Source organism: Blastomyces gilchristii (assembly GCF_000003855.2).
Source record: "Blastomyces gilchristii SLH14081 genomic scaffold supercont1.5, whole genome shotgun sequence".
NCBI lineage: Eukaryota > Fungi > Ascomycota > Eurotiomycetes > Onygenales > Ajellomycetaceae > Blastomyces > Blastomyces gilchristii.
This window is the reverse complement of record NW_003101678.1, coordinates 2,037,781-2,064,603: the sequence shown is the minus strand read 5'-3', so window position 1 is coordinate 2,064,603 and position 26,823 is coordinate 2,037,781. Positions and strand designations below refer to the sequence as shown.

Sequence of the window (26,823 nt, the reverse complement as noted above, 5' to 3'; positions counted from 1 at the left end):
TTTAGAGAGCCCTTCCGACATTCATGATATGCGTTCTCGGTGGTCTTGATTGAGACATTTGTGGCTGATGGAATTGCCGATCATGGAGCATCTCCTCGAGTCCTGTTGATGCTGACAGTTGGAGAAGCTAGTCAAAGCCCTGTCAGCCCCAAGAAAAACCAGCTCTTGAGATGGAGCGAAGGGGGACTTTCAGCCAGCCCTCGCCGAGCTCCTGGGACGAACAGCCCCTATCCCGATGCAAGATCTCAATCGCTGACTGGTCAATGGCCCTGATATTCAAAATTATCGGCGCGCCAGATTGGAGCTAGCAGAAGCGCTGTTATTTTTCTCCATTCAAAACATCGACGGATGTTTTACGCAAATGTTAACGTTATTTTCATCTTCGACTTTTAAGTTGACAGAGAAACGGTTACGAACTGGGCTGGCGTTTCTTACTGCGTAATGGAAATAATGTTAGCAATGAGACGTCATCTATCTTCATGCAGCTAAGTTCTCCTGTCCCTTTGCGCCTTTTGCGGGGATCGGCAAAGCCGTGACTCGTGAGAACAAGCACAGACGTTTCCCAAACGTTTTCGACCAGAACCAGGAAGTATTTACGCAGTAGGTAGGTACATGATGCAAGGCCGTAATTCTTCGCATCCTTTCGCATCATGATGATGACTTTCCTCATCGGAGCAAAGTACGCAGTACACTATGGAAACAACTACCCCCCAGCTGATATTTTTGGTATGTCCTCAATTACAGACCGCGAGAATTCTCCGAACCCGATATGATATGTTACCCTCGCTAGCTCTCGGTGGGTAGCCAGAGATTTCCAATAGTCGCATATCGAGCTCAAAACTAATTGTGGAACTCCGAATCACGTCAACTTGTCTCGTCTTGCCAGCCCGTGCCAGATGACACCAGCTGCAGACAGCAAGTCGTGGGCCCGTCGCCTGTGGATAATATTCCACGCTGATTTGTAGATGGATCTCTTTTTCGCACCTTACAGTCGCGCCGACTAAAGTCTATCCGGCAGAGAACCTTGCGCCACTTGGGAATTAAGCTGGTGTGCCCCGCGCGCTGTCCGCTGGGAGAACGCGCCAATCAACCCCAAAGACGCTGGCAACAGCTCAAATTTTTGGAAATATGACGGCTCACATTCCTATTTGTCTCCCCCAGCTTCTATCACCCTTGCTGCCTTGCAGCAGCGGAGGGCGAGCAGTGTCCACTCCACACCCGGGCTACCGAGGGAGAACGAACGAGCCGGTTTTTCCTAAGCCCTGTCAGGGGAATATTCTTATTTTCCAAGAGCTCCGCTCTATTTTTCTCCAGTGGCAGAAAACTTTTTAACCATCATTGAATTCGAGGGGCTCTACGGAGTACGGAGTAACCAGCCCATTTTTGTGGGGCGAATGTTGTTATTTCTGCACGATTTCACTATCCATCGCCATCCTTGGATTTTAGCCAGACACTTGCCTCTTCCAAACCGAGGCTTGCTCCCAATGCGTAGGAACAATGTCAGAATTGCTGGTCAGTCTTATCTTTCGTTTAGAAAGACCTGTTGAGGGCGTTAGACCTTTCATAAAAGCTGATGAGTTCCTCTAGGATCCAAACAATGATCCAAATATCGGGTCGTCTCGCGGGGAAAACCAGTCAACTATAGACGTGACACTTGGCTCACTCGGCGTGGATACCTCTACCTCTGCCGCAGCTCTGCTGACGACTTTTGTTCCTGCGTTTGTGCTTTTTACCCTTTGGACTGCGGTTTTTATTATCTGTCGACGGAGTCAACAGCGCTTCTATGCCCCCAGATCATACTTGGGCAATATCCATGAACAGTAAGCATTTTCTTCCTTCCCGGGCTACTACTGCCTTTTTATGACCAACCTCATAACCTGTCCCCAGTGAACGGAGCCCGGAACTACCTTCAGGTTGGGTCAATTGGATCGGTGCCTTCTTCAACCTGTCAGACACCTATGTGCTTCAGCATTCATCTTTGGATGGATACTTTTTCCTACGGTTCCTCCGGCTTATGTCAGTGACATGTTTCGTGGGATGCCTTGTCGTTTGGCCCATTTTGTTTCCTATCCATGCCACCGGGGGAGCGGGAAATACTCAACTTGATGCATTGAGTTTCAGTAATGTGAAAGATCCTAATCGATATTATGCGCATGTTTTTGTCGCTTGGATGTTCTTCAGTGTGTCCCATCCTGTGCCTGGAAAGAAAATTTGATGTAGTGGACTAAGTTGTCACAGGTTTCATATTCTACATGGTAACCCGAGAAAGCATGTTCTATGCTACGCTTCGACAAGCATATTTTCTCTCGCCTCTATATGCTAGCCGTATCTCGTCGAGGACTGTCTTATTCATGGCAGTCCCCCAAACCCTTCTCACCAAGTCTAAGATGGCAAAGGTTTTTGGAAAGTCTATCAGGCGTATCTGGATTACGACAGACTGCAAAAAGCTAGATGAACGAGTCAAAGAGAGGGACGAGTTGGCTTTGAAGCTGGAGAGTCTGGAAACGGACTTGATCAAATCTGCGAATTCCGCAAGATCTAAAGCGATGAAAAAACAGAAAAGGGATGAAGAATGCGTAGTTGATACTGGACCTAACCCTGACGGCATGGCTTGCGATCTTGATTCTATCCCATGGGCGAAGAGAGTAAAACGACCGACTCATCGCCTACGTTATTTCACTGGCGAAAAAGTTGATACCATAGAATGGCTACGGTCCGAGCTTGAAAAGGTGCTTCCTAAAGTCGAGAAGCTGCAAAAGAAACATCGAGATGGAGACGCGAAGTCAATTCCAGCTGTGTTTATCGAATTCGATTCCCAAGCGGCCGCCCAAACCGCCTATCAAATGCTCTCACACCATCAACCGTTTCAAATGACACCCCGCTATATCGGAATTACGCCGCAGGAAATTATCTGGCCTGCCTTGCAATACAGCTGGTGGCAAAGAATTGTGCGGAAATTCTTGATCCAGGCGGCTATTACTGCCCTGATTATATTCTGGTCGATTCCTTCTGCCTTCGTCGGAATGATATCGAATGTGGCGTATCTGAGCAATCTCCTGCCATTCCTTGGGTTTATTAACGAACTTCCCGAAGTAATTAAGGGCGTTATCAGTGGTTTACTCCCCGCTGTAGGTCTTGCGTTGCTGATGGCATTGGTGCCGATTTTGTTGAGATGTACGTTTATTGTTCACCCCCTTTCCCGACATAAGACGCACCTAACTCTGATTTAACTGTAGTTCTCGCGCGGCAAACTGGACTTCCAACTACTGTTCATGTAGAATTGTTTACGCAGAACGCCCACTTCTGTTTCCAGGTGGTGCAGGTATTTCTTGTTACCACGTTGACCTCCGCAGCTTCAGCCGCAACAAGCCAAATTATCAAGGATCCCATGTCAGCCAAAGATTTACTCGCAAAGAATCTCCCGAAAGCTTCAAATTTCTATATTTCATACTTCCTTCTTCAGGGTCTAGTCCTGAGTGCTGGTGCGGTAGTGCAGGTGCTGGGATTCGTCATTTTCAAGATCTTCGTTGCGTTCTTTGACACCACTCCGCGCAAACTCTACGAACGATGGACATCAATGAATGGGTTGCGCTGGGCTACCGTCTTTCCGGTGTTCACAAACATGGTCGTGATCGGTAAGTGTATTCGAGCGACCTGCGAACCAAACCCCCTATGCATGACCACTATAAGTTTCGCCCATATATCTAATCAATTGTAGCCATTACCTACTCCTGCATCGCACCTCTTATTCTCGGATTCTCCTCGTTCGGCTTATACCTAGTCTACCAAGCCTACCGTTACAACTTGCTTTTCGTGTACGACTCTGATGTCGATACCAAGGGCCTGATCTACCCGCGTGCCCTGCAGCAAGTATTGACAGGTGTATATCTCTCCTCTGTGTGTATGATTGGCCTGTTCGCCATTAAGGGCGCTATAGGGCCAGTGATTATGATGGTCCTCTTCATCATTCTCACGATTCTAGCGCACATATCCCTGAATGATGCATTGCGCCCCCTACTCTCCGCACTTCCCCGGACCCTCGAGCAAGCTGAAATGCTAGGCGACAACGACGCCCATGACGATGACGATGGGAGTTTTGGTGAGCAGGATGACAGTTCAAGCAACTCCCACGACGGCACAACAGGTGAGAAACCACCTGTTAGCCCAGAAAGCGCCAGCAACGAAATCCCCAGCCCAATCTCCGCCTACAAACTAAAGAGCTCAACACAAACAACCATAACCCTCGCCGAGATCACCCGAGCAGGGACTTCGGCTGAAACGCCTGTTTTCCCACATCACAGGCCCAACGCCCTCCACGCCATCCTGCGGAAATTCTCCTACTTCATCCACTCAATCGTAGAGCCCCATATCTACATCGACTACGCGACGCTACGCAAGCGGATCCGGCAGGGTACGCCCGTTGAGTACACGGACGAAGTAGCGGACAATGCATATTACCCGCCGTCGGTGTGGAGTCCGACGCCGCTACTGTGGGTGCCGCGCGATGCGGGCGGGATTAGCCAGCGTGAAGTGGAGTTGACGAGTCGTGTGATACCGATGACGGATGAGGAGGCTCATTTGGATGAGAGGAATAAGGTGAAGTGGGATCAGGTGAAGAGCCAGCCGCCGATATGGCAGGAGAAGATATTTTACTAAGCTATGAGCAAGGGATATTTACTCGCGGGATAGGAGAATGTGATGACTTTTGAGTTTTTTGCTCTTTTTTGTCCATATATATATTATATACCACGGGATTATGTGATTCGGGGTTCTTGGTTTCTGTTTTAACTGAGCTTATTGGCTCGCTACCCGGGAATTCTTTCTTATTTTTATGTACATAAATAGATATATGCTATTTGTAGTCACTAATGATTTATACTTTATATAGGTCTAAGCTGACGCTGTGCATTCGGCAAGATAACGAAGATGAGTAGGGAAATGCCGTCAAGCGTTAGTCCAAAGCTATCTCCACTGACTACTTGGAAAGTACCCGGTCGACCTGAACCCGCGTCGTTCTGGTCATTCTGGGAGTCTGTTGATCCTCAATAAGTTCTCGGAATTAATAATCTGGACTTTGACAAAGCCCGAATCCAAGGCTGCTTACATCCGAAACCCCAGAGTATTAGTTCCCGGCACCTGCGAGATGAAATTACTAATAAAAGATGCGCGAAGCATAATCTACATGTCAAATCTCAGGCAGGCGGAACCCGATGCTGACCTTGATATCGCTTCGGAAAGTTCTGCGATGTATCAGGTTTAAAGATTACCCCGCCTTCACGGGCATCATATAAAGGTCTATTCGAAAGAAGCTGTTCTCTATCACGAACTTCTCTCCCTTAGAACATTAACCTCATCAATACATAGTTACTTATTGCACCTCATCCCATGTGCCCTACCTGATTACTACTCTATCCCGCGCATCATCATCATCGGCAGCAGCCACCATCGCCCCGCCATCCAAGCGTCTAGAAGCTGCTCAAAATTTCATTGCCAACTTCAACACACTTTCGGGCAGAAAGGTATGAAGTCATCCTGGCAGAAAACTTCGTCCACCAATTCGCGCCAGCGTCACTGAACCCACCTGGCCCTTCGACAAAAAGGGCATACTGGAACACGTTGCCCAACTCCATGCCGTCATGAGCAGCTTCCCATTGACGGTGAAGGAGTACATTGAGAGCGACAGCAGTAACCAAGTCACAGTGTGGGCGAGGAGCCGTGCGATGTTCCGCGACGAGGGGAAGGACGACGGGGTATCTGAGGCGGAGTGGGCATATGGGGGGGAGTATGTGTTTCTGCTGTGGATGGATGAGACGGGGGAAAAGCTTATCAAGTCTGTGGAGTTTCTGGATAGCCAGAGGACGGTGAAGTTGCTGGATTTGATGCAGAGGGCGGCGGCAAACAAGGCGAAGAAGGATGCGTGAGAGTGAGTGGCACTTGTTATTGTTCGTGACTCCAATTGTATGACGAAGGGCTGCCTGATGTACACGCCACCTCAATGACTCAGATGATTTAATGCCTTAAGATCACCGTCTCTTCTTTTGCATTTCCAAGGGTTGATATTGCTGAAGTGACTGTGTTGGAGCCTGAGTAATAATAATTCGGAGTTGTGGTATCGCAATACGGTAAATTATACTCTCATAGCCAGCGCCTCGGCTGTATATACGGAATAATGTATTATTACATAATCAGAATTGAGCCTCCATCCAGATATTTTTTACATAACTACTACAACCACCGACTGCACATAGTCCACTACATTCTGCTCTTTTATTGCTCTATTATATTCTTTTTCCTCTTCCGGTAACTCTTATTCGGGTTATACAGCAGGCATTCCTTTCTTCATAATTTAGCACATAGGCATAATCACCAGAAATCGGGTCCCCGCAGCGAAGTGTCTGCGTGCGGAAATTCTTCCCTTACTCCCAAGTGAATTGAACAACAATCACAGTCACAGTCAATATGGCTAATATATCCGCTAATACTCCACCTACCTCTGCTCCACAACGGGACCAAAATCCAACCCGAGGCAACCGAAGACGAGGTCGTGGCGGCGCGCTTCCGAACCCGCATACAGATGGCCAACAGCGCCGTGGAAGGGGCGGCGGCAGAGGCGGAGGAGGGAGAGGTGCACGGGGCGCACGAGGTGTTGTACCGGACGGAAGAGGGCAGACAAGACCACAAGTAGCAGGACATTCTACGATCCGACCAGGCCAACCCACCGATGGTGACTATGGAGGCGAACCACCCGACTCAGATCCTCGGAGCGGAGGCACCTCCGGTGATCGCCTGACCGGAGATGCCAAACGTGCTGAGGGCGAGGGAGCGGCTGTGACTGCAGCTGCCACGACGGGCGAGGACGCGGATACCGGCGAAGTGTGCTTTATCTGTGCGTCGAACATCGCTCATACTGCCGTCGCCCCTTGTAACCATCGAACATGTCATATTTGTGCTTTGCGATTGAGGGCCTTGTATAAAACTAAGGCGTGCGCACACTGTCGGGTATGTGTTTGAGAGGCCTCTTGTTCTCGGATTTTACAATCAAGTGAGAAACCCTAGGGTTGTCAAGTGTTAACGTGCTGCCTTTTGAGTAGACCGAGTGGCCCTCCGTAATTTTTACCGATGATCCAGTGAAAAAATTCGAGGATTTCAGAGACAGTGATTTCATACGTACAGATGATAACTTGGGAATTAAGTATGAGACGAACGATATTTTCGAAGATACGGTTTTGCTCCTGCGGTATAACTGCCCCGATAGCGAATGTGATGTCGCATGTCTGGGATGGCCGGATCTTCATCGCCATGTAAAGAGTCAGCATCAGAAGGTTATGTGGTACGTACAGACTTTATCCCGCTAAAAATTTTAAATATTCAATTTTCTTCGACCCCTCCGCTAACAGGAAATAGTGATTTATGTACTCGAAATAAGAAGGTGTTTACTCATGAGCACGAGCTCTTCTCAATGACCCAACTTCGGAAACATGAGAGATATGGAGATGATAACCCTGGCGCTGTTGATCAAAGCGGCTTCAAAGGCCACCCAGAATGCGGTTTTTGCCGACAGAGATTCTACGGGGACGATGAACTCTACACGCACTGTCGGGATAAGCACGAGCGATGCCATATATGTGACCGGCGTAATGGAAACCGGCAGCAACAGTATTTCATCAACTATAATTCCCTAGAGGAGCATTTCAACAAGGACCACTTCCTTTGCCTTGACAAGGAGTGCTTGGAGAAGAAGTTTGTAGTCTTCGAGTCACAAATGGATTTAAAAGCTCACCAGCTGGAGTGCCACCCAGCCGGCCTCTCCAAGGATGCAAGAAGAGATGCGAGAACAGTCGATTTATCTAGTTTCGATTACAGAACTCCCTACCAGCCACAGAGAGGCGGGAGAGAGGGGCGAGGTGCAGGAAGAGGGCGTGATCCTAACGCAGAACCTCTCCCTGCATCCAGCGCTCAACCTTTGAGACGAGACGAGTTGGCTTATCAAAGACAAATGGCCATCCAGAGCGCTCAGTCCGTCACGAGCAGGACATTTGGCGGTCAGCTCACGCCGAGCGGTGCCCAGACAGTTCGCGTACCGACTCAATCAACCGCTCCTCCTCCTCCTCCTCCTCCTCCCCCCACTCAAGCAGGTCTTCGTCCTGCTATGGAAAGCCTAAATCTTGGCCGCCCAAGTGCGCCCCCCTCAACTCCTCGAGAACACGCCCTCCAAATTGCACATGGCGCTGTAATGGACCGCGCCGTCTCCCTCCTACGCAACGACCCCGTAAAAGTCTCCGATTTCCGCGATAAAGTATCTTCCTACCGCACCGGTGCCATCAGCGCCGCATACCTAATAGAATCGTTCTTTTCACTCTTCGACACCTCATCCGGCGAGCTAGGCAAGCTCATAAAGGAGCTCGCCGAGCTCTACGATGATGAGTCAAAGCGCAGCGCCCTCCTCAAAGCCTGGAACGACTGGCGCGCCATCAATGAAGACTACCCCGCTCTACCCGGGCCCAACGGAGTACTATCAAGTACCGGTGCAAGTGCCAGCGGCGGTGGAAAGCGCGTGCTACGCCTAAAATCATCGACGGCACAATCTTCGCGCTCAGCGGTTGGACGCAGCGGAGGTCTCGGAGGAATATCAAACGGTAGCAGCAGCAACCCATTCCCGCCCCTTGGTGGACCTCCTGGCGGCAGGAAAGCACGCCCATCAGCGTCACCCTGGTCAACAGTGACACCCCCGTCACGTTCGGGAGGGAGTTCGCCAGCCCCTTCCCGCCCTTCTCCATCAGCGGGTCCCAAAACCGCAGCGATTGCAGCTCCCATCGCACGAGGCGCTAATGCGGACGCCTTTCCGGCGCTACCTGCTGCACCGAAGCCCAACACGCTCATGGCCGGTCTGACGCGCGGCACGGTGCGGTGGGGAGCACCATCGGCCGCTACGGGCCCATCGCCGTGGGGGAGGGGAGGGGTTAATCCTACACCCGCAGAGGCTGGGAACGAAGGAGAAGCAGGGGATGGCGGCGAAGGAGGGGGCAAGAAGGGGAAAGGGAAAAAAGGGAAGCAGGTGTTGTATCATTTTGGGTAGGAGAATGGGCAAGGTTGACGTGTAGCTGTGTGAGACGCCTGGGTCAATCAAATATTTTCACCGTTGACCACTTGCAAATTATTTTTCTGTTGCTACGAAATCCATTTGGGACGTGAGAGTGTATTTAACTCTAGTCGTCTGTCAGATTTATGCTATTTCACAATTTTCGAGGAAATCCTTGCTCGATGCCGTCCTTTGGCGGAGGAAATGCCAATGCCCATCCCTTGGTACTGTCCCTGTGGACCTGTGGTACTAGCTCCATGGGAAGTCTTGACTCTGCTACACCTGAATCCCTTGATTTTTACATACATCGCTATACTTGTGAGCTATATACAAGTTAAATATGTCTAGAGCACTACTCACCAGGCCATATAACTCATCAAGGTCGAAATTATTTGAGCTCGGTATTGAAAGCTTCGGCTAAATTCCAAGTGTACACTCAAGTGTCGAACAGCCGCCTCTACACCTCCATACTGCGGTGCGGTTCGAAGTTCACCCCTACTCGAGGAAGCTCAGGAGATTTTCATTTGGTCATTTCAGGCTATTTTTCCGGGAAGCTGCTGCGTAGTTACATACATGCAATCTAAAATATTTGTCGCCATACATGCTATATGATGATTATCAGAGAAATGCACAGATAAGTGAACATAAATTGGTAAGATGTAAGTATAGTGCATACTCTTTGTGAATTCAAATTAACAACCGATAATTGGGGGAAAGGTTCGTCAATACCTGATTACTGCACAATATATCTATCGAGGCTAATACGTGAAAATAGCATCCTATAAAGATACGCGCGTGGCCACATCATTAAAACTCGAGGGGAGTTCCATCCTCTTCAAACAGAAATTTTTGCGGATTTTTCAAAGCCGATGCTTCTGATTTCTCGGAGGCAACAGTCTAACATCCCACTACGGATGATGACCACGGAATTGATGGGGACTTCTCGGACTTCTCCAACTGCGAGGAAGGAGCGGAGAGGTGGGCGGATGGTGCTGTAAGATTTGTCATGGGCTCGGATTCTGTAGTAGGAACCGGCCCGGGATCAAGGTCAAGAGATACTGACGGCTGGATATCCCGACTTTCATCCACATCCATCTCGTCGTCGTCTGCTGTGTCGACTTCTGCATCAAGTGCCACCATTCGCAAAGTGAACTCTTGCTGCAATTTCTTCAGCCAGGTTCGGAGAGCCTCACCTTCCAACACGCCTTCTCGAGCTTGCAATAGCTGCTCTTTAAGGTCCAGAATGAGCTTTCTCCGCTTCGCAATAGCGAGAGTTTTCGAGCGTTTCCGTTGATTCTCGATCTTCAAACTCAGTGCTTCCGAAACTTCTTGAGCCTTACGCAGCATGGGTTGCGGGAACGGGAGAAGTCTGGCGAGGAAGAGACCATAGTGTTTGTCCTTGACGAATCCGTCCGCAATTTTATAGAGCATTGTCATTTTCGAAGTAGAGGGTGACATGTCGACGGCAAGGTGTAGATTGACAACGCCGTTCCTCTCTGCCATAATCTTGGCCAGGTCATGGAAATGGGTCGTGAACCAGACCAGTGCGTGACTTTCGATAAGCGCTTCAGCGATTGCGATAGCAATGGCGAGACCGTCAGTGGTGCTGGTACCGCGACCGAGCTCGTCGATAATTACCATGCTCTTTGGTTCTATATTGCGAAGAATAAAAGACATTTCACGCATCTCGGCAGAAAAGGTAGAAACGTTGGCCTCGACATTGTCGTCTGTCGACACTCGTGCGAATAACTGATGGACTATTGGGAACGACGCATATTGCGCAGGAACAAAGCAGCCGATCTGCGCCATTACAGTCATCAAGGCGAGGGATCTGATGTACGTGCTTTTGCCGCTCATGTTGCATCCCGTGACAATTTGAAACCGCGATTGCTGAGTGGCGTATGCATCATTCGGCACGTACTTGTCCGTATGAATCTTTTCTCGAATCGGGTGCCTGCCAGCTTTGATTGCTAAGGTATCCGTGAGTTCTGGCCGCACATAGTTTTGCATGGTTACAAGATGTGCGAAGTCTGCAAGCATGTCCAACAAGGCGATGCTTTCGCTTACACGGAAGAGCCCAGCTATGTGCGACCGAATATCTTCTATCAATTCTTGAATGCTTCGATCGCTCATATTAATCACCTCGTTATGAGCATCAGTGATTTTTCTATTTAACTTAACAAGATCCAGGGTTTGGAACTCGATATATGTTTTCTTCTTGAATATATTGATGAAAATGTCGGGTAGTGGGGTGTTGTCCAGAGCCGATACTAATAATCGGAAATAATAGTGTCGACCGGTTTCGAACCTCAGGTCAAAAGCCAGGTCGTATTCATCTAAAATTGAATTAGGGCTCGGTCACAAGAATTTGGGTATTTGGGGGAGCATACCTCCTAGCTGCGCCGCCAACGCAACTACGTCGTCATTTGCCTCCTTGTATGTCTGTCTTGCAACGTCGAGAAGGCTGTTAATTCCAGCCTGCAGAATTAGTATATGCTCTTTGAACTGGTTTAAAGGAGACTACTCACTTTCACTGCATATGTGCGCTGGTTTCGTAGGTCTAACGGCCGCGATTGATAAGTAACATCTTCGTTCAGCGTGGCGTTGATCATGTCTACGATCGTGTCGTACTCTTGGGGTGCACACAGCTAATTCAGGTCAACTGAGGCAATTCAAACAGCATTGACACAATGGAACGGACATTGCGGATTGCTAACAAAAGCGTGCTTTGTGCACCTGATAAAGCTTGGTATATAGGCTTAATCGCGTTAACATAGGTTTTGAGCATGATGACGTTATTGATTGATTGTTCGGCATGCTGAAAGGTCACTTTTGTCGGTACAACAATGAGCTAACATCCAGTTAGTTTCGAGAGGGAAAAAAAGAAGTATAACAGCAGTAACTAACAGAGGTGAGGACTTTGTCTGAATCAACAAATGACTTGAGAGCTAAAAGCGAGATATTAGCATTGTCCACCTTCGAGAACACTAGAGCACAAACCCTGCCGAACAGAGTAAAACATTTCCTCCTTTGTGCTCAGTTCCTCGACAGCTTCATATCTAGCTGAAAGCTTGGCCTGTTCTGTCGATGGTTGCAGAACGTTACTGCGGAGGAGCCTAGAGCCCATTGGGGTCAGAGTCTCATTGAGCACTCCGAAAAGGCAATCCCGAGACTTGGAATTCTGAAGATTTTGGATCAATTCTAGGGAAATGATTGTAGATAGATCAATTAACATGGATCCTTCAGACGGCTCATATTTGATACGGAGAGAATGGTGAGAAAATGTCTTGGAGAGCTCCGTCTCAATATAGGTGAGCGCCTAGAAAGTGTCATGTCAGAGCAGGTCAGGGCAGACAGCAGTGAGTCAGATTAATCATTCACTGTTGAGCACGTCAAACATACCGCAGCAAGGCAGCATGTCGCGAAATAGTTGCCTTCGAGAGACATCTTGATAGACTCAAGATCTTCTCTAAAGGCAAGCTGCTCGACATACTCATGGCCAGTTCTTTCAGCCCACATTCGTCTATCAACGGAACTAACGGTTAAATGAGGTAGGTTCTCCTCCACAATGGAGTAAAGCTTTGACCGCGGTTCTTTAGCAGTTTTCATGAAGAGGACTTCCGTTGGATCAAACACGGCCAGTTTATGAATGGTCCGGGCATAGGTTTGGCTGTCACATATTTGGCAAAAGACGGCCTCTGCAGTGGAGACGTTCACAAATGCCAGGCCAACACTCGGGGATATTCCACGGGATTCACTAATGGCACAGATAATCTCCTGAGACGCAACACTGGTTCCTGATGTTGTTGGTCTCACTGTCCGGGGGTATCCAGAGCTTGATTGGGCTGTTGTAGGCCGTCGAGTGGTGGCATTGCTGTAACTGGGGAAATATGAAGGATTGGTAGAGAACCGTGCTGAAGGCATCTTCAACAAATTAACACCCAGAGAGGGTTTAATGGCTGAACGCAGTTTACAAGCTCATAACATAAAAAGCTCAAGCCTCGCCAGTAGCCATTGCGATTCTATCGCAATTTGTACTACTATGCGTATACACGATGAAATCATCTTATGTTGTAAAGCAGAGGAGTGTCGGAGTTGATATAAGGGGGAAAGTTATACGCTATGCCGCTTTCATATTAGTTCACTTGGTTATCAGTGCTTACTCATCTATCAAAATTATCTCAAAAGGCCCGGCCCAGCTCTCAAAATAATTTCTTCGGGGTGTTCAAGTTCCACAGCGAGGATATCAGCAATACCTAACATCCTGTACTATGGCGACAGTACTCCCTCCTCCTAGCAAGCGGCAAAAGCGGGAAATTGCGGAAAAAGCACAGCAACAGCAGGAAATCCAAACAATCCCGACAGACCTAGGCAGTATACGAGTGCAATTTTTCGACCAGACTACAGGGAAAGCTACCGGCCCTCCAGTGTCTATTCCTATTGCAGATGGATCGGTTAAAAACCTTGAAACACTCGTAAACGCGCTACAAGGCAATGTAGGTACGCTCATGCCCCAAGAGATGCGAATTACAAAAGAAATGAGACTTGAACTAAACGTATCTTATCAAACAGGATGACAATGAAAAAGTCCCTTACCGATTTGCATATAAGCCAGAAGACGAAAATGGAGAAGCCGTCGACATACTCTCAGATCTGTATCATTCACTCCTCAAACCGGGGCTGAAAACATCTGAAGATACCGTTCACCTCTACTATACCCCGCAGGCTGTTTTCCGAGTAAAAGCCGTATCGAGGTGTTCCGCGGCGATATCAGGGCACGGAGAGGCAATCCTAGCGACTGCATTCTCCCCAGCTTCGTCATCACTCATGGTCACTGGAAGCGGAGACTCAACAGCTCGGATATGGGATTGCGATACAGGAACTCCATTGCACACCTTGAAGGGCCACAAGAGCTGGGTTCTTGCCGTGAGTTGGTCGCCGAACGAGCAGATGATAGCGACGGGGAGCATGGATAACACCGTTCGACTATGGAATCCAAAAACAGGCGAAGCTCTTGGTGGACCGCTGAAGGGGCATACGAAATGGATCATGAGTCTGGCGTGGGAGCCGTACCATTTGCAAAAGCCAGGGCTTCCAAGATTAGCATCCGCGTCGAAAGACAGCACCGTGAGGATATGGGACGTGGTGTCAAAGCGTATTGACACAGTACTCACAGGGCACAAGGGGTCCGTTACTTGTGTCCGATGGGGCGGGACGGGGCGCGTATACACCTCGTCCCACGACAAAACTATCAAAATCTGGAATCCGGTAGATGGCAGCTTGCTCCAAACTCTCTCCTCGCATTCCCATCGCGTGAACCATCTAGCATTATCGACCGACTTTGTCCTCCGAACTTCCTTTTTCGAGCACAACGAAAATGTCCCCGAGACGGAAGAGGGTAAAGTTGAAACCGCAAAGCGCCGGTTCGAAAAAGCAGCAACAATCAATAATAAAATCATTGAACGACTCGTCTCTGCCAGTGATGATTTTACAATGTTCCTGTGGGACCCTGCCTCGTCGAATAAGCCCGTTGCGCGCCTGTTGGGACACCAGAAAGAAGTAAACCATGTCACATTTTCTCCAGATGGAGCTTATATTGCCTCTGCAAGCTTCGATAACCATGTTAAGCTATGGAATGCTCGAGATGGAAAGTAGGTTCAGCAATCTTGTTCATTTTAAACCTCTCCCACACAAACCAACGCTAGCACTATAGTGTTTATTTAATATTTTATCTAACCAACCAACAACGACAGATTCATATCCTCACTTCGCGGACACGTAGGAGCTGTATATCAGTGCTGCTTCTCAGCTGATTCGCGCCTCCTTGTTTCGTCTTCCAAAGATACTACGCTGAAGGTCTGGGATGTGCGGACCGGGAAGCTGTTCATGGATCTACCAGGTCATTTAGATGAAGTTTATGCTGTTGATTGGAGCCCTGATGGAGAGAAGGTGGGCAGTGGTGGGAGGGATAAGGCTGTTCGTATCTGGAGGCATTGAATTATATATCTCCTGGTACATATGTCGAAGTTTATAGACCCTTGTTAGGGTCATTGAAGGGCGAAGCAGTTGGTGTTGCGCATTTGAATTTTGATGGAGGAATTAAAAAAAAAGGGATACCTGGGGTACATACATAGAAATGAATGTGAGTCGAGGGCTTCAACTCGACGATATAATGCATATTTTGACAGGAACAGAGCGGAGCTGCCAGAGCAAATTAACCCAATGCAAATAACCAGCATCCCTCTAGCCCACCCCAAAGGCCGCAACAAGGGCCGCAAGTAACATCACCCCCAACGCCCACACCTCATACACTTGAGACTCCGTTTTCCCAGCAACACCACTCACCTTAGCCTGAACATTCTCCTCAAAAAACTTTCCCCCTATAATATTCCCCACCGGAAAATACTGGCACACAACATACCAACCATACGCATCATCATCCTTCCCACGATCCGCATAATCCCCACAATAGAACCTCGCACACCCAACCGTCCTGGTTCCCTTCCAGACAAGCTGCGAAAAATGGCCCGTCTCATGCGTGAAGCTGGGTCTATTGAAGTTGAAAAGAGCTCGTTCATCACCCCACGCCTGGACGGCGGTGGTGACGTTTGCATAGCCCATGGCGAGGTTTTCACCACTGGTCTGCGTGTCGGGGTTTGTTAGTGAGGTTCACAATACTTGTAGCTGTATATTTATGCAGAGTATATTTGGATATATACATAAATGCCAAAATTTAATATATGGCAAGGGCTGTGTATCTTATTATATTTATCTCAAAAATATATACATACAGAATGGGCCCAGCGGCATTGACGTGCCCAACGCCGCGAGCTAGATTCGAGAGTCAAGTTCCATGTGAGAGCTGTGGCGTTATGATCCCATCTGTATTTATTTGTGACGGCGAGGATAGTGTTTTGGAATACTCTGTCGGGAGCATATGAGGGCGGGATGGTGGGTGATGTTTTGGGTGGTGTGGGTAATAGGCCTGGGCCAGGGACAGTTACCGTAACCGTTAATATGACCAGGCCAGGGATTGCATAGGTATATGAAAAAGGTAGGAGAAAGAGGACGATGCTGGCGACGTGGGATGGCTTTGGCATATTGGGGGGAGGAAGGGGTCGAGGAGGATATGATTAGAGTGATGGAGGCATAGTTTTGCATAAATCATGAAGGAAGACGAGAAGATGAAACGAGAGGTTTAGGGCATGCCAGGGAAAGTAATATGGACGATAATAAATGCTATATACGAATGGATATATATTATGTAGAGACGCTCAAGTGAAACAAAATAAAAAATATCAGATAAGCATGAAAGTATATAGTTGGACAGGCCAAGAAAGAACACACTTTTCTTGCCCGGCTTTCTCACTGGTTGGAGAAAAAAAAAAAAAAAGCACTGTATATAATGATAGAAGGAGATATATAAAAGGTATTCATACAAACCTTCATATTTCGGATTCAACAGCACTATCACTGTTCAAGGAGCTCTGAGCTCATGGGAGGCCACAGATGCGACTGACAACACAAACTTCCGACTAGCGGGAACTACCATGATCCAAGAGATTCAAACACTTGGAGGGAACATGAAGCGTGCCCCATCGGCAGTTAGTACCAGGGCCTGGGTCATGTCATTTTTTGACTGGCCATCAAGTTTGGCGTGAAACAGTATCAAGTCTGCTAGCGCTTGCAGGAAACATCGACTAGCGTGCCAAGCTTTCCTACCCTTTGTTCGCTTAATTATATAAGCGGCAAGGTGAAGACTTGGCATCTGTTGGTTTGACCCGGGAGGGAAGAGAGCAATATTGCGAGCAGCGGAAGAAGATGTAGAGGATTAGATGACAGAGTATGAACAGTAAGGCCATATTCCGCTGTGCGCCGTATCCAACTAGACATTCGTGTATCAAAAGGCGGGATCGCTTCACCTCAGCTGGAGCGTAGTAGATTGGAGACATTGTGTCGTGACTGAAATCAAACACCACACCAGAGTTCGTAGAAGAAAACGCCCCATTCACATCACAGAGCATCCAATGCCGAACATGGCTCTTTCCACGCTCTTCTTAACCTGATACCAATCCGCGCGCCTAGTGGCAAATTCATAGACCTCTTCGGCGCGAAAAATGCCGTGAAACCGATCGCCATCGGCGATGATCGTAGCCATCTCCTTAGAATCAGACGGGTCAATAAGGTAAACCTGCGACAATTCCCTGAGAGCAATAAAGTATTGGAGTAGCTGGTCATTTTTCATCGTTTTTATGAGGTTGAAGTAATGGTTCATATCGCTATTTTGCAGGTTATGGAGTAAGCAATCAATATCGTAATGGATGTAAAAAATCGCACGAACCGTTTCACGTTTGAGACAGAAACCATACCTGATAAGTTTAATCGACCCTTCGACCGTAACACGCTGCATTTTCAGGTGCTTGCACAGCGACGCAAAAAGCCGCAAGCCAATCTCCTGATTAAAGACCTCAAGGGTACTCTTATCAGTGCTCCCTATGAGCATTCGAGTATGTGCCGAAATGACATCCACAACCGCTTTCGCCGCTTCACTTGGCCCAACATCAGCCGCATTCCGCCGTGAAAGATCCGCCTCTGGGTTAAAATCAGTCGCAGGCTGCTTCGTCGCCAGCAGGTAATCGACCTCATCCATAAGCACGTCTATGCCCTTGTTAAGACCCGCCGCAACCCGTTCATCCAGCATCTGCTCGAATTTCTTCTTCTCCTTCGCCGCCGGGTCGAGGAAGTCGCTCCGGTCCGTCAGTTTCGCTGCAATTAGCTCTTGTTCGTAGAAGACGTCCATCATCTGGAGAATCAGGTCGCCCACATTGACCAGCTCAAGGAACGTAACCAACGGCTCCACGCCCTTGCCGTCGTGCTTCTCTTCGTATCGGGGTTGATACTGGGAAAGGTGACCGACGGCTTTATCGAAGCCGGCAATGACATGTCGATGGCCAAGGATGTGCAAGAGAGAGACAAAAATGGCCTCGCACTGTAATTTTGCATCTTTCGCGGATTTACCACCCAGTTTCAAGAATTGGGCGGCTCGCTCTAGACTAGCTTTGGCAGCGTGAACCAAGTCGAGGGCTACCTCGATACTGAACAAGGAGCGAATACCTTCGAGTCTCGAGTTCATGATTGCAACTTTGGCAGCAAGTTCTGTTGTGGGAAGGTCATTTGGCGGCGTTGACGGGGTGGAAGGAATCGACACGGGCGTTGCAAACTTAGGGTTCGGAATATAGGTTGGGTCTTGAATTTGAGCATCTTTCTCAGTGTCCTCCGCCTTTGCACCATTTGACATCATAGAAGAGAAATTAGGTAGAATGTTCACAGGCGCCATAAGCACCTTTTTAAAGGAGGTGAGGAAATCTTTCTTATCAGCCTGCCGGTTGACATTGGACATGTAGAAGGATTCCGTGGATGCTGCTTGCTCAGAGAGCTGCCTATCCCATTCTGACACGACGATGTCACAGTGCTTACGGAAATGGTTGAGTTCGTCTGTGAGGTATTGGTCGAGATATGGTTCAAATATGCTTTCCGCAATCCTATCTGCTGCCTCGGCAAAGTCATCGCCAGAACTATTTATGGGCTTCCGTAAATCCCGAGTAAAATGCAAAGTCTGCGCAAACGTTCCCGAAACAGCCCTAAGGTACGATTCAACGTTCCGGGAGCGTAGGTCGGTGAAAAGGGCGGTGAAATAAGGAGACAATACCTCTGTCTCGATCTTGTCTAGAAATAACGTCGATACCTTCGTAGGCGTATGGAAGCAGAGATCTATGATATCCACTTCCTCGTTATATGCCACGCTCAGGCGGGTAAGAAATGCCTGAGAGTGGCTTAACCTCACTGCATTAGTGTCACTATCGACACAATCCGACGGGCTTCCAAAATCGCGCTTCCGCGCGAATAGGTGGTTATGGTCAATGAAATGAGCAATAGCAGCACTGCCGCCATTAAGTGTGGTCAATACACCGGTATATTTCCGCATTTGACCTTCGATATCTCCATGCTCATACCCACTTCTAAACTCCTGCAGCGCGGCCATTTCAAAAAGAGATACGGCACGAAGAACTTTTTCCCTCCTCGACTTCCCTCCAAGGACATTATCGCATTTTGCGAACGCTTGGAGTTGTGACAGCATCTGAGCTTGGTCTTCGGGCGTATGGTACACTTTAAATACTATACTGTCCATCGACCCACCCGTTCTGTCAATATCTCTATAGAATGGGTAGATCGCCGCATGGACCTTGCCGTATTCCTCCCTTGCCCTTCCACGTATAGAGCGAACACGGGAGAGGACAGATAAAGCGGCCTTAGCATTCAAAGCAATAGATTTGTTCGACCCTATTCCCGTAGAGAACTCAACGACTTCAAAGGCGTTCGATTTACCCGTCGTACCATTGGCGATTGCAGTTCCCCCCACGATGTTTCCACCGGGAGGCTTATCAGGTGGGTGGGTTTGAACGTGTATAGTTGGCACAGGCACACTCATCTGTCTATGGAGAACTGGGTTGGACTGTTCCGCCACTTTTCTTGCCTCGACATCATCCCAACAGCCAATCCGTTTCAGTCTTTGTACCCATCTTGAATCCTCGTAGACCATCTCTCTCATTAACCTCGAAGCCCCCGCGACTCTAATCAAGTCGGCCGGTGGAAGGTAATCTAGGATGGAGGATAATATTTCTAAAGCCGGTAAACATCAGCAAAACAGCATTCCCCCCCGGACGTCTAATATATATGAATGGGTGAGTATATAATCTGCCACTCTCCGTACTCACCAGCAGGCAGGGCTGGCTTGGAAATCTCCAGCTGTGCCAGTTTCAACGAGGCGAGGATATCCTTGCCCGGCCTCCCGCCGGAGACCTGGGCCTTTGCAAAACCCGACATCTTGACTCTAGGAGTGCTCTGAGCCCTTGACTCAAAGAACCCCCGGAATCAATGGAGCGGGTTGTTAAGGTAGCGGGGTCAGCGGAGGATTCATTCCTAGCGGACGGTATCTGTATCGCTCAGTGTGGGGAAAGCGGGAAGTTGGGACGCTGAATAGTCGCAAGTATTTATTATTGGATCTTTGCAGATCGGGTTGGATGGCGATACAGCGGCGGAAACCCCATAGTAAAATATTTATCTGCCCCAGGAAGGGATCACCCGTTGAACTCGAAGATATGTGAGGTTGTCAGTGTGAGGGCAAGTTGGCTGAGAGAACAGTTGCATGATTTGTTTTTGCTGTCACCCACCCCACAGCTGACGTCGAGCTAAATATTTAAATAAAGTTAACTATTTTATTATTAAAGTTAACTAACTATTATTTTAATATTTAAGTTAACTATCTTTCCCAAGTCAACATACGATAGGAATCCACTTATGCTCGAATATTTATTTACTTGGAGCTCTAACTACCTCTGCACCCCGTTCTAAGAACTTGCATGATGAGACAAGGCTAGTTCCTACGTTGTATACTGTAACTATATAACTGCGGGATGTCTTGTCCTAAATATAGCGAGTTTCTCTAACTCATTTTCTCTCTTTTTTTTTTTTTTCTCTCTCTGCTAGTACCTCTCTGTATTTCTTCTATGCTAGACTGGAATCCGAAGTCTCCTCTGTTTAGCAAATCAATGCATGGCTGTGTTGGAGCCCGAGTTCTTTCTTTCCGCGCTGGGATGAAGGGGAAGACAATCCAGTCGTTCTCTTCTCCCGCTGAATCCCTTATCCCCTTAACCTCACTCTATCAACCTCCCAGCTACACTATCAACACGGTCGCCGGGGAGACTCATTTCCACACGTATTGTGTTTTCTAGAACTTATACCTATCGTGGTCCATTCTGCCACTTATCTATCTGCATCAAAAATCACAATGGGATCCCCGGTCAACGGAACAGAGACCATCACTAGGCCTACCTTGCACATCGAGGCCCGCGTCAGGAACGAGGGAAACATCATCGTCCGGACAGATCTCGTGGGTTTCCAATTCTTATTGATCACATCGCTCTCATTTCCTTCGTTTATTAGTTAGTCTAAAACTTGGGAAACTCCTCTTTACGAATAGGTCCGCGATGAAGTTACAAAATGGCTCTTAGAAACCTTCGCCGTTCTAACTCTAGGACAAGAGATAACCTCCTTCTGTGAGACAACGGACTCGACCTGCAAACATCATTATAACTCAAATTGAAACTCCCACAACAGTCGAGACTGACCTGATACTAAAAAACCAAATACAGCTGACCTAACCGATACCCAATGCCAATTCCTGGACGTGGTCAAAGTGATGGAATGCGCAGGCCCGCAGCAAGAGAGCGGCGCATATCGCCTAGAGGATGTCGAGCTGGACGTGCAGGCATACCAGCTACGTGGATGTGAGAGTATGGACGACTCGTCCCAGCAAGCCTATGCTACTGCCAACGGGAAGAGCGATGAGGACGGCCCGCAGGCGCGCATGATAAGTTTGCCAAGTAAAGAGTTGGATGGTGTGTGGGAATCGTAGGTTATCAGTATTACTTGCTATGGTTATTCTGGTTATTGTAACGGATTGATGGCAGTGAGATTAATCAGGAACCACCGCTTTGAACACAGGCTTCTATTTGATGTGTCGATACCCTCCACGCTGCTTCGGGCAGTGAGCAGGATGCGTATGCTGTTCTATTATTGGTATCAGATTGCATGGTGTCCGTCCGTTGGCTAATACGAATAGTTATGTTTGCCACGAGGAAACTCAACATCTGGACAATCAATTGGAACAGGCTTATCCTGCTCTACGGTCCACCGGGAACAGGGAAGACGAGTCTTTGGTAAACATATTCCCAATTCGTGTTATACCTCTATCCCTCTCAGTAAGAAGATTATTAACGCATAGACTCAGCCGTGGATTAGCACAAAAACTATCAATACGCTTGGGAAAACAATTCCCCCAGAGCAAGTTGGTGGAAATCAACGCACACTTGCTAGGGAGTAAATTTTTCGGCGAGAGCGGCAAGCTTGTGGCAAGGATGTTCGATAACATCGAGAACATGCTTGAGGAAGAACCGGATACTTTTGTGTGCGTGTTCATCGATGAGGTGGAGACATTAACGGCCAAACGGGAACAGAGCGTGCATGGGAACGAGCCTTTCGATGCGATGCGGGCTGTGAATGCGCTCCTGACGGCGCTGGATCGACTCAGACACAGGCCTAATGTGGTGGTGCTCTGCACAAGTAACCTGATCACAGCGCTGGTATGGCATTTTTGCTCCTCATTACAACGCAGAGAATGCATTATCGTTTTAACGTACTCCCCTGCCTATGCAAAATGACAGGATTCCGCATTCCTTGACCGAGTCGACATCAAGCAGTACATGCCTAACCCGTCCAGCCGAATAATCTACGAGATATACCGAAGCTGCCTGGAGAACCTCAGTCAATGTGGATTGATACACGGTGCAACCTTCGACGTAATCCGTGTTGAGCAGGACAATCCCGCCACGGAGTTGAAATACGTATCATCGCCGGCAGAAACACTTGTTCTTCCCAGTCATACGGAGATGGTCCTCTGGTACCAGCTGTTTCCTGAATCCATACCGAAACGGCTGGCAGACGTAGCTGATGCGAGTGTTGTAGGTGATCTTTGTGATCTTGACAGGAATTGATGTTGCATTATTTGTTAACAGACATGTTTATCATTAGGGATTGAGTGGCCGTAGCCTACGCAGGCTGCCTGCCCTCTCGTTGGTGCTGCACCTGGACTCTGCAAAGTGTACCATCGAGCAAGCGGTGGGGGCTTTGATACAGGGAGTGGAAGAAGAGAAACGGGCGGTAATTGAGGCAGCAGCAGGAGCGGGAGGGAGATGTGCTGGTAGTGTATCAGTCAACTAGGCAATACTTCCCATATCAAGGATCAACCTACGTTCATAGTAGAAGCAGCAAGCACCAGATAGAGAGAGATAACTGCAGTATTATTATGACCATTTCTCGCGGCTTTCGCCGAGATCCCGTGACCAACCATTTTCCCAGCCAATCAGACCATTTCCGTTGTCACCAGCGCCAAGCCCCATACAGAGCAGAGCTGCGCTAACCCGATGCAGCCAAACAAACCTCGCTCTTTGCAACTTTGCTGAGCTGCAACCCGATCCCGACCTCAACTTCCACTCAATAATCACATATCAGACTCACAACGACGAGCGCTCCCTCTCCTCTTCCCGCCTCAGTACCCCCTCCCTCCCCCCCCACTGGCGGGATTCCACTCTCTGAATTGTAGAAAAATGTTCACCAGATCTGTCGCGCGCAATGTGCCCACCAAGGCCATCTTCGCTCGACAGACTTTCCGCCAAACAACCGCAACAACAACGGTATGCCTATCCACCCGCACAATCAAACATATCCCCCGCTCCAATTGAGCCGTCTAGATCACCGTCATCCTACCAATGGCGCTTTCACGTTGTTGATTGTACCACTGACATCCCGTCTCCCCTAGCGAGCCTCTTCCACATCTTCCGGCGCCCGCCCTGAATCGCCCTTCTACCTGACCCTCGCCGCCTCGGCTGCCACCGCAACCGCCGTCGGTGCCGTGGCATGGTACTATCACTTCTATGGCCAGGAGGCCTTTGCTATGACACCAGCTGAAGAAGGGTAAGACTTCTCTCCGAGGGATAATTGGGGAGGAATCAAACGACTTACATATACATATCCACATATAATGATGGCCATATATTCTTGATATTATTTTCATCAAATATTGACGTATGTCTTCCCAACAGGTTACATCCGACACCATACCCATGGGAACACACTAAATGGACAAAAACATTCGACCACCAAGCGTAAGTCCACCCATTGACTCCTCTACGGTCCTTCAATTGCGTCCCAGTTAAATTCCCCCACAAAAGGCAAAACAAAGAAAAAAAAATTAATCATGTCAAACGACGGTATACAGACTCCGCCGTGGCTTCCAGGTTTACCGAGAGGTATGCATGGCCTGCCACTCCCTCAGCCGTGTACCATGGCGCGCATTCGTCGGCACCATACACACCGTCGACGAGATGAAAGCCATGGCCGAGGAATACGAGTACGATACCGAACCCAATGATCAGGGCGAAATCGAGAAGCGACCTGGTAAACTGTCTGACTACATCCCCGCACCCTACAAGAACGATGAGGCCGCTCGTGCCGCTAACAATAGCGCTCTACCACCGGATTTGAGTTTGATCGTCAAGGCCCGCCATGGTGGCTGTGATTATATCTTCAACTTGCTCACTGGGTATCCCGATGAGCCACCTGCGGGTGCATCCGTGCAGGAGGGTTTGAGCTTTAACCCTTACTTCCCCGGAACAGGTAAGAGATGTTGATACTGAACCATGCGTTAATGTACATCCTAACCGAAGAAAATTAATATTAGGCATCGCAATGGCCCGCGTCCTCTTCGACGGCTTGGTCGAATATGAAGACGGCACACCCGCCACCACCTCGCAAATGGCCAAGGACGTAACCGAATTCCTAAATTGGGCGGCAGAACCTGAGATGGACGAGCGAAAAAAGATGGGTCTCAAGACCCTCGCCATCACCGCTATGCTTACAGCCATCAGCATCTGGATTAAGAGATACAAATGGGCCCCTATCAAGTCGCGGAAGATCGTGTATAACCCTCCTGTGGGGAGACCGCCTATTGGCAAGCGCTAGTTGCTTGTCTGGGATTTTCGTTCGTTAGTTTCTGGATTTCTGCTCTTTTCCTTTTGTTGTACTTCTTTACTCTGTACTTTGTATAGAAGGTGGTAGTGGTAGATGTTGTCGAGTGAGGCAGGGGGGATATGAGGGTGTATGGATGGGGATACCTACTTGTACCAAAACGCTAAACCAGCTCCCGCCCCTTTTTTATTCGTTACAAGAAAAAAAAAAAAAAAAAATATCAGGAATGCACATAGAAAGAAAAGAGAGAAATGAAGAGGGAAGGGATACAACCGCATCACCCATCATACAACAAAACACACGAACCAAAACACAAAATATCATTGGAACAGATGGCTTTTCATCTTATATTCATCTTATTATTTATACATACTCATGTTTCTCTTTCTTGTTTCTCTTTTTCACTTTCACTTTCCTCCTACTTCTCCTCTTGTGCTGAACAGGTCCGTTAAAACTATACGCAGACCCCAGTCTTTGCCTTCCTCCCCCCACTCTCTCCCCCCCCCCCTTGGCTATCCCCTCATTTCTAGAATGAGAATCTCCATTTCTTTCTTCATCGCCATTTGCCAATCCGCGTTTATCCGTCTACATACCTCGTCTCCCTTACTTTTATATCTGTCTGTAACATTAGCTCTGTTTATCTATTTCACTCCGTTAGGTAACAAAAATATGTCCACTCAGCCAGTCGCCCCCTCCAGCGCACTCTTGCATTTTTTGGCTCATATTTCCTGTGAATGTTTGTATTAATTAATTCTTCGCTGCGGTATTTATCTCCCACGAGGGCCTAGGGGGACGAATGCGATGTGGCACGTTAGGCAAAAGGTGGGCAGATGCAGGTAAGTATATATTATATATATATATATATATATATATCCTTGGCTATCAATGGCCGATCTGATATTTAAATGTAAGGAACTTTGTGAAACTGAATTGATCCAACAGCTCATCTTACCTCAGCGTGCGAAACGCGAGCTCTAGAGATCCTCCGCTTCTTCTTCTTCTCCAACTTTTCTCGAAGAATAATTTCCTTATTCTATATGCTTCCCCAGCCAAACCACCCTTATATATACATAACTTGATTATATATGAAGGGACCTTAATGAGTGCCTATACCAGACAAAGCTGAACCCAAGAATCGGAGGGTCACCAGATCTTCCCAAAAAACCTCTTTTTTCTATTTTTTCTATTTTTTTTTGTTTTTTCCCCCCTCTTCTTACTCTGGTAGAAGGCCAGACTGTATCCTTTCCTACAACCTCCCACCAATCCTGAACGTCGTTGGAAGTTGATCACTAGATCTCTATCTAACGTTAGACATTCCATGTTTTACAATAACTTCACGATCCTAGGTCCATACCCATCGGGCTATCCGGAGTAAGATAAGCAGTAGATTATTAGGCATGCATGTAATGTACACACAAGGAACCGAGAGTGAACCGGGAAGCTGGCACCTGAGATATTAACATTTAAAGTTGATTGTAATTGATTTACAAAGGTGAGCGTTGGGTGGTTGATTACGTTAGTTACATGTAATGTACAAGTAAAATTTAAGCGGTTCGGTATCAATGAGGATAGGTAGGAGTTCCATTTTATTTTATTTTACTTTATTAAATAAGAGCGTTGATTTGTAGGGCCCGAAGTTGAGACCGGCCAAGGAACATGCCCTTGTCCACGAAATAAATAACACCGTTGTATTAAATAAGGACATGGCGGATTTTGCGAGGACTCTCCGGGCTGAGGGACTGGACTTTGGGAATGGACTTCATAGACGATAGAGATGGCCCTTTCTTAGAGTGCACACCGGGAAATTGGCATTGATTATTCGTAGTTATTTACCCATGAGAAGAAAGTGATGTGGAGAGCGGATGCCTTTACGTTCGTTCACGTTCGCGCTCAAGTCCAATCAATCGGAGCCACCTCGGACTAATATTCATAGCAACTTGCATGGTTCCGGCCATGTGTCATAATTCGGGCGATTAATATCCCAGCCGCACAATCGGGGTGTGGGTTTGATTCAAGCAGAAAGATTGCCCCTTTTTCCCGTCCAGGCAACCAAGCTACTTAATCTGGCATGGTTGATATCGGATTAAAATGGGGGTGCT

The 26,823-nt window shown here is 48.1% G+C and overlaps 9 protein-coding genes across 9 annotated transcripts; 6 read left to right on the top strand and 3 right to left on the bottom strand.

Annotated features, from left to right (window-relative positions):
* Nucleotides 1–1,497: 1,497 nt before the first annotated feature.
* On the top strand, nt 1,498–4,710 carry BDBG_03425 (DUF221 domain-containing protein; the record flags this gene model as incomplete). The annotated part of the gene is made up of 6 exons (XM_002626215.2): nt 1,498–1,512; nt 1,588–1,820; nt 1,888–2,180; nt 2,239–3,174; nt 3,237–3,635; nt 3,719–4,710. 6 exons carry the CDS (start codon nt 1,498–1,500, stop codon nt 4,654–4,656), a joined length of 2,814 nt encoding a protein of 937 aa, XP_002626261.2. The 3' UTR covers nt 4,657–4,710.
* A 119-nt stretch (nt 4,711–4,829) lies between these two features.
* On the top strand, nt 4,830–5,921 carry BDBG_16819 (uncharacterized protein; the record flags this gene model as incomplete). Its single annotated transcript, XM_031724694.1, has 4 exons — nt 4,830–4,950; nt 4,988–5,237; nt 5,365–5,519; nt 5,601–5,921. The coding sequence occupies exons 1-4, from the start codon at nt 4,927–4,929 to the stop codon at nt 5,919–5,921; spliced, it is 750 nt and encodes a 249-aa protein (XP_031577731.1). The 5' UTR covers nt 4,830–4,926.
* Nucleotides 5,922–6,459: 538 nt separating this feature from the next.
* BDBG_03424 (C2H2 finger domain-containing protein) lies at nt 6,460–9,076 on the top strand (the record flags this gene model as incomplete). Its single annotated transcript, XM_002626214.2, has 3 exons — nt 6,460–6,999; nt 7,092–7,330; nt 7,405–9,076. The coding sequence occupies 3 exons, from the start codon at nt 6,460–6,462 to the stop codon at nt 9,074–9,076; spliced, it is 2,451 nt and encodes an 816-aa protein (XP_002626260.1).
* Nucleotides 9,077–9,464: 388 nt separating this feature from the next.
* On the bottom strand, nt 9,465–13,134 carry BDBG_03423 (DNA mismatch repair protein MSH4). Its single transcript, XM_031721245.1, has 7 exons — nt 12,482–13,134; nt 12,080–12,398; nt 11,987–12,027; nt 11,781–11,930; nt 11,608–11,727; nt 11,470–11,557; nt 9,465–11,415 (listed from the first exon to the last, which is right to left on the bottom strand). Exons 1-7 carry the CDS (start codon nt 13,001–13,003, stop codon nt 9,977–9,979), a joined length of 2,679 nt encoding a protein of 892 aa, XP_031577730.1. The 5' UTR covers nt 13,004–13,134; the 3' UTR covers nt 9,465–9,976.
* BDBG_03422 (WD repeat protein) lies at nt 12,369–16,431 on the top strand. Its single transcript, XM_002626212.2, has 4 exons — nt 12,369–12,390; nt 12,635–13,575; nt 13,652–14,730; nt 14,833–16,431. The coding sequence occupies exons 2-4, from the start codon at nt 13,351–13,353 to the stop codon at nt 15,074–15,076; spliced, it is 1,548 nt and encodes a 515-aa protein (XP_002626258.1). The 5' UTR covers nt 12,369–12,390; nt 12,635–13,350; the 3' UTR covers nt 15,077–16,431.
* BDBG_03421 (extracellular SCP domain-containing protein Pry1) lies at nt 15,323–16,179 on the bottom strand (the record flags this gene model as incomplete). Its single annotated transcript, XM_002626211.1, has 2 exons — nt 15,323–15,721; nt 15,871–16,179. 2 exons carry the CDS (start codon nt 16,177–16,179, stop codon nt 15,323–15,325), a joined length of 708 nt encoding a protein of 235 aa, XP_002626257.1.
* Nucleotides 16,432–17,087: 656 nt separating the features above from the next.
* Nucleotides 17,088–19,963, bottom strand: BDBG_03420 (F-box domain-containing protein; the record flags this gene model as incomplete). The annotated part of the gene is made up of 3 exons (XM_031721244.1): nt 17,088–17,358; nt 17,449–19,759; nt 19,855–19,963. The coding sequence occupies 3 exons, from the start codon at nt 19,961–19,963 to the stop codon at nt 17,088–17,090; spliced, it is 2,691 nt and encodes an 896-aa protein (XP_031577729.1).
* A 477-nt stretch (nt 19,964–20,440) lies between these two features.
* On the top strand, nt 20,441–23,092 carry BDBG_03419 (pachytene checkpoint component Pch2). The gene is made up of 8 exons (XM_031721243.1): nt 20,441–21,029; nt 21,120–21,195; nt 21,292–21,550; nt 21,644–21,699; nt 21,762–21,858; nt 21,930–22,281; nt 22,363–22,659; nt 22,730–23,092. The coding sequence occupies exons 1-8, from the start codon at nt 20,928–20,930 to the stop codon at nt 22,916–22,918; spliced, it is 1,428 nt and encodes a 475-aa protein (XP_031577728.1). The 5' UTR covers nt 20,441–20,927; the 3' UTR covers nt 22,919–23,092.
* A 56-nt stretch (nt 23,093–23,148) lies between these two features.
* BDBG_03418 (cytochrome c1, heme protein, mitochondrial) lies at nt 23,149–25,634 on the top strand. The gene is made up of 5 exons (XM_002626208.2): nt 23,149–23,391; nt 23,517–23,671; nt 23,800–23,862; nt 23,976–24,373; nt 24,438–25,634. The coding sequence occupies exons 1-5, from the start codon at nt 23,305–23,307 to the stop codon at nt 24,716–24,718; spliced, it is 984 nt and encodes a 327-aa protein (XP_002626254.1). The 5' UTR covers nt 23,149–23,304; the 3' UTR covers nt 24,719–25,634.
* Nucleotides 25,635–26,823: the final 1,189 nt, after the last annotated feature.